The sequence below is a fragment of the Bufo gargarizans genome, chromosome 2 (assembly GCF_014858855.1).
Source record: "Bufo gargarizans isolate SCDJY-AF-19 chromosome 2, ASM1485885v1, whole genome shotgun sequence".
NCBI classification, from domain to species: domain Eukaryota; kingdom Metazoa; phylum Chordata; class Amphibia; order Anura; family Bufonidae; genus Bufo; species Bufo gargarizans.
The window spans coordinates 493007851-493014452 of NC_058081.1; the positions used below are offsets into that span (position 1 = coordinate 493007851).

The 6602-nt window shown below is 47.2% G+C and overlaps 1 protein-coding gene across 1 annotated transcript; it reads right to left on the bottom strand.

Moving 5' to 3' along the window:
* Positions 1-4490: 4490 nt before the first annotated feature.
* LOC122926078 (cell wall protein DAN4-like) lies at positions 4491-6278 on the bottom strand. Its single transcript, XM_044277465.1, has one exon. The coding sequence runs from the start codon at positions 6276-6278 to the stop codon at positions 4491-4493; it is 1788 nt and encodes a 595-aa protein (XP_044133400.1).
* Between the last annotated feature and the right edge of the window lie 324 nt (positions 6279-6602).

A 6602-nucleotide genomic window follows, 5' to 3' on the forward strand; every position in this document is an offset into this window, starting at 1 on the left:
GTATGTGACATAGACAGATCTGGAAGATGTGGCACTGTCTTCTTAGGATGTGAACATGTGACAAAGACACATGGCACTGTCTCCTTAATATTTGACATGGACAGATGTGGCACTGTCTCCTCAGGATGTGACATTGACAGATGTGGCACTGTCTCCTCAGGATGTGACATGGACAGATGTGGCGCTGTTGTAATGTCTCGGAGTACCATTACCACTTCTTTTGGTGCCTTGCTACCATCTCCTATGTGCTAATGTATAACATCTAATGTATTTTATGTCATCGCCTAATGTGCATATTTATTCCTGAAACTGGCGGCAGCAATTGGCAGAGATAGTTTCTCTGGAGAGGAACATTCTGGTTCCTTCCAGCCCTCTCTAGAGAGGGAGGAGGAGTTAGTTAGTTAGAGGTCAGTGTCTAGTCCACACTCCTGAGGGAGAGGTTGTGTGCTGGTTAGCAGAGCACTGCCTGCTCTGCTAGGCCCAGATGCCCTTCCTCTGAAGTCTACATGGTTGCTTGACCTCTCCTGGGCTTGCATTGCCTTCATCCAGACTGAGCCAGAGCTTGAGGTACTCTAAAGCCAGGACAAGACGTTCCTGAGTTATAAGTAAGAGACAGACTACAGCTAACTTAAGTTCCAGCAGAAGATGAAGAGTTTCCTATTTATCCAGCCAAGCATAGCAGAGCTGAGAGAGCTACCGCATAGCAGAGCTGTGAAGTATTTGCCTGCCAAAATTAAGCCAATACCTGATGATGACCAAGATATCGTTTGGAAGCTGTTTGGGTTACCAATTTATGCCAAGTAAAAGCAACTGTTCAACGTGAGTCTAGACTCCATTTATTCCACTCATCCACCATCCAAGTTCACCTACCCCGTTTGCACTGCTTCGGACCACATTACGTCTGGGATCCACGGATATCCAGGTAGGAACACAGTGACACGTGTATATATTATCTACAGAGATTGTAGGCCACCCTGCACCACTCTGGCAATCCTACCTCTGGGTACCAACATTACCATCTACAAAGGGAGCTGTGTGCTTCCACTGCTTAATCGCAGCTGGCGTCACGTTTACTTGCTCCATAAGAGGGACATATTTCGTAGAAACCTCCTAAGGGGCAAGGGATACCCCAGATGCTGATCCAGGTCATCTCCTCAGGATGTGACATGGACAGATGTGGCACAGTCTTCTTAGAATGTCACATGAACAGATGTGACGCTGTTTCCTTAGGATGTGACATAGACAGACGTAGCGCTGTCTACATAGAATGTGACATGGATAGATGTGGCACTGTCTCCTCAGGATGTGACATGGACACATGTGGTGCTGTCTCCTCAGTATGTGATATGGACAGATGTGGCACTGTCACCTCAGGATGTGACATGGACAGATGTGGTGCTGTCTCCTCAGGATGTGACAAGGACAGATGTGGCACTGTCTTCTTAGAATGTCACATGAACAGATGTGACACTGTTTCCTCAGGATGTGACATAGGATGTGACATAGACAAATGTGGCGCTGTCTCCATAGAATGTGACATGGACAGATGTGGCACTGTCTCCTTAGGATGTGATATGGAAACATGTGGCACTGTCTCCTCAGGATGTGACATGGACACATGTGGCACTGTCTCCTCAGGATGTGACATGAACACATGTTGTCTCCTCAGGATGTGACATGAACACATGTGGCACTGTCTCCTTAGGATGTGACATGGACAGATGTGGACACATGTGGTACTGTCTCCTCAGGATGTGATATGGACAGATTTGGCACTGTCTCCTCAGGATGTGACATGGACAGATGTAGCACTGTCTCCTTAGAATGTCACATAAACAGAAGTCCCGCTGTTTCCTCAGGATGTGACATGGACACATGTGGCGCTGTCTCCTCAGGATGTGATATGAACACATGTGGCACTGTCTCCTCAGCATGTGACATGGACACATGTGGACACATGTGGTGCTGTCTCCTCAGGATGTGACATGGACAGATATGGCACTGTCTCCTCAGGATGTGACATGGACAGATGTGGTGCTGTCTCCTTAGAATGTCACATGAACAGAAGTCACGCTGTTTCTTTAGGATGTGACATAGACAGATGTGGTGCTGTCTCCATTGAATGTGACATGGACACATGTGGCACTGTCTCCTCAGGATGTGACATGGACAGATGTGGCGCTGTCTCCTCAGGATGTGACATGGACAGATGTGGCAATGTCTCCTTAAAGCGAACCTTTCACCAGGATTTCACTTAATAAACTATTACCAGTACCTTATAGATTATCCTCATTGTGTTTCAATGCATTCTTGTGCCGCTTTCCTGGGATGGATATTCATGAAAAAAACGAGTTATAAAGTCCTGTCTCCAGCTCCTGAAGTCACGCTCCTGAAGTCAAGGGGGTAGCCCTTCTCTCACTCCGGGCTGTACCTCCCCTGCCCTAACCCCGCCTCTAAGTAGTGTAACTGACACCCGGCTCAGCCGCCGGGACCTCGCTTGTACAGGCGGCGCATGCGCCGTCGGACTCGAGCGCGATCCTGTAACTGAATCGCGCATGCGCCGTCCCCGATGCCTGCCTATCTTCTCTTCCGCATGCGCAATTCAGTTACAGGATCGCGCTTGAGTCCGACGGCGCATGTGCAGCCTGTACAAGCGCGGTCCTGGCGACTGAGCCGGGTGTCAGTTACACTACTTAGAGGTGGGGTTAGGGCAGGGGAGGTACAGCCCCGAGTGAGGGCTACCCCCTTGACTTCTAGCGTGACTTCAGGAGCTGGAGACGAGGACTTTATAACTCGTTTTTTCATGAATATCCATCCCAGGAAAGCGGCACAAGAATGCATTGAAACAAAATGAGGGTAATCTATAAGGTACTGGTAATAGTTTATTAAGTGAAATCCTTGTGAAAGGTTCGCTTTAAGATGTGACTTGGACAGATGTGTTGTCTCCATAGGATGTGACATGGACAGATGTGGCTCTGTTTCCCTAGGATGCCACTAGGACAGATCTGCTGCTCTTTCTGTAAAAAAAAAAATCTAATCCTGGAAACCCTTTCAACAAAGACAAATTGCTCACCGTTAAAATTATTGAGTCAATTTGGTCACAAATGTTTCCTAGAAAAATACATCAGCATGGGATCTACAGACGTTGTTGCTGTTTGAAATTACTACTGTGTTTCAGTGGATATGACTGTTATATGGCGTTACTTTATGGTTACATTAGCCAATCCCATAAACCTATTTAATTGTTCTGTCGTTTATACAAACTATTTATTAGTGTGGCCTCCAATTCTGCTCTGAATCTCACATCATTGGGTTGAATTACTGAGCTGAGACTTCAGTGTATTCCTTCTTGTCAGTACTGCTATACCGGCACTGTTATTATTATTATTTTCATTAGTAGTAATATTCTGTTTTCCAAGGAAATGTGTTGTAGGCAAAAATGAGTGCCTAAATCATCTAAAGCAGTAGTCTCCAGTTTGTTGCTCTTTAGCACTTACAAAACTACAATTTACAGCCAGGGGCAGACTGGACATAGACCCTACTGGGATGATTCCTGGTTAGCTGATGTCCAGGGGAACTACCCAAGTCCTCCTCCTGGCAGCTAGTCGGGTATATAATAATCTGGCACTCTCACCATTAATTAACACTAGGTATTTAAGTCCTCTACTTAAATTTAACTGTATCACCATCCACAGGACAGCAACGCAGTTGAATACTGCTGTGGGCCATGGGAGCATATGGTTCCCTGCTCTGCCATTTAAACATATACTCTAGCAGGCATGGGGCCTATGAGACATTAAATCAGTGTAGCGGGCATTGTTTTAAATTTTACTGAAGGCACTATAGGGCACTATATTAATACTGGGGCACTATATGGCCATTATTACTGGGGGTACAATAGAGGGTATTATTGTTGGAGGCACTATAAGGGCCTTTTTATTACTAGGGACATTTTAAGGAACATCATTGTTACTGGGGACCCACTATGGGATACTGGGGGCACTATGCAGACATTATTACTGTGAACATAGTGGGTGGTTTTATTATTGATGGAGACACTATAGGCACATTATTATTACTAGAGGAATTGTAGGGGGCATTATCATTGCTGGAGGAACTATAGAGGCATTGTTATTACTGGGGGCACTACAGGAAGATTATTATAAGGACTGGAGGCACTATTTGGGGAGCACTATTTTTTCAGCATTACAGTATCTGGGGGCATTTAGGAGCACAAAGTGCATAATATTTGGAGTGGCAGCAAGATGGCACTGTTGGAGCACAAGGATAAGGAGTTTGTGTTGAGAAGGCGGGCAGAAGATGGAAAATTGAGGAATCTAAAATGCCTGTGTGGCAAACTCTGCAGAGACGAGACATGGTTAAAAGAATTTGTGATGGCAGTCTGGGCCAAATAGATAAGATGAGGAAAGAGAACATCTACATCAGAGGAGATGTCATTGGATGTAATAGTTATGTCGTGCAGTAATTTTCTATATGTTTGGAAGTGCTGAAAGCCCAGATAGTATGCTGTTGGTAGTGTTGGTAGGCAGTATGTTGTTGGTAGTACTGGTAGGCAGTATGCTGTTGGTAGCACTGGTAGGCAGTATGCTGTTGGTAGCACTGGTAGGCAGTATGCTGTTGGTAGCACTGGTAGGCAGTATGCTGTTGGTAGCACTGGTAGGCAGTATGCAGTTGGTAGTGCTGGTAGGCAGTATGCTGCTGGTAGTACTGGTAGGCAGTATGCTGTTGGTAATACTGGTAGGCAGTATGCAGTTGGTAGTGCTGGTAGGCAGTATGCTGCTGGTAGTACTGGTAGGCAGTATGCTGTTGGTAATACTGGTAGGCAGTATGCTGTTGGTAGCGCTGGTAGGCAGTATGCTGTTGGTAGAGCTGGTAGGCAGTATGCAGTTGGTAGCGCTGGTAGGCAGTATGCTGTTGGTAGCACTGGTAGGCAGTATGCTGTTGGTAGTGCTGGTAGGCAGTATGCTGTTGGTAGTGCTGGTAGGCAGTATGCTGTTGGTAGTACTGGTAGGAAGTATGCTGTTGGTAATACTGGTAGGCAGTATGCTGTTGGTAGTGCTGGTAGGCAGTATGCTGTTGGTAGCACTGGTAGGCAGTATGCTGTTGGTAATACTGGTAGGTAGTATGCGGTTCGTAGTGCTCGTAGGCAGTATGCTGTTGGTAGCCCTGGTAGGCAGTATGCTGTTGGCAATACTGGTAGGCAGTATGCTGTTGGTAGCACTGGTAGGCAGTATGCTGTTGGTAGCGCTGGTAGGCAGTATGCTGTTGGTAGAGCTGGTAGGCAGTATGCTGTTGGTAGTGCTGGTAGGCAGTATGCTGTTGGTAGCGCTGGTAGGCAGTATGCTGTTGGTAGCACTGGTAGGCAGTATGCTGTTGGTAGTGCTGGTAGGCAGTATGCTGTTGGTAGCGCTGGTAGGCGGTATGCTGTTGGTAGAGCTGGTAGGCAGTATGCAGTTGGTAGTGCTCATAGGCAGTATGCTGTTGGTAGCCCTGGTAGGCAGTATGCTGTTGGTAATACTGGTAGGCAGTATGCTGTTGGTAGCACTGGTAGGCAGTATGCTGTTGGTAGCACTGGTAGGCAGTATGCTGTTGTTAATACGGGTAGGCAGTATGCTGTTGGTAGCGCTGGTTGGCAGTATGAGTATGCTGTTGGTAGAGCTGGTAGGCAGTATGCTATTGGTAGCACTGGTAGGCAGTATGCTGTTGGTGGCACTGGTAGGCAGTATGCAGTTGGTAGTGCTGGTAGGCAGTATGCTGTTGGTAGTACTGGTAGGCAGTATGCTGTTGGTAATACTGGTAGGCAGTATGCTGTTGGTGGCGCTGGTAGGCAGTATGCTGTTGGTAGAGCTGGTAGGCAGTATGCTGTTGGTAGTGCTGGTAGGCCTTATGCTGTTGGTAGTGCTGGTAGGCAGTATGCTGTTGGTAGTACTGGTAGGCAGTATGCTGTTGGTAATACTGGTAGGCAGTATGCTGTTGGTAGTGCTGGTAGGCAGTATGCTGTTGGTAGCGCTGGTAGGCAGTATGCTGTTGGTAATACTGGTAGGTAGTATGCTGTTCGTAGTGCTCGTAGGCAATATGCTGTTGGTAGCCCTGGTAGGCAGTATGCTGTTGGTAATACTGGTAGGCAGTATGCTGTTGGTAGCACTGTTAGGCAGTATGCTGTTGGTAGCACTGGTAGGCAGTATGCTGTTGGTATCACTGGTAGGCAGTATGCTGTTGGTAACACTGGTAGGCAGTATGCTGTTGGTTACACTCATAGGCAGTATGCTGTGGGTAGTGCTGGTAGGCAGTATGCTGTTGGTAGCGCTGGTAGGCAGTATGCTGTTGGTAGTGCTGGTAGGCAGTATGCTGTTCGTAGTGCTGGTAGGCAGTATGCTTTTGGTAGTACTGGTAGGCAGTATGCTGTTGGTAGTACTGGTAGGCAGTATGCCGTTGGAAGTACTGGTAGGCAGTATGCTGTTGGTAGTACTGATAGGCAGTTTGCTGGTGGTAGTGCTGGAAGGCAGTATGCTGTTAGGCTGTATTCACACGTCCGCAATGTGTTTTGCGGATACACGGAGACACGGATCCGCAAAACACGG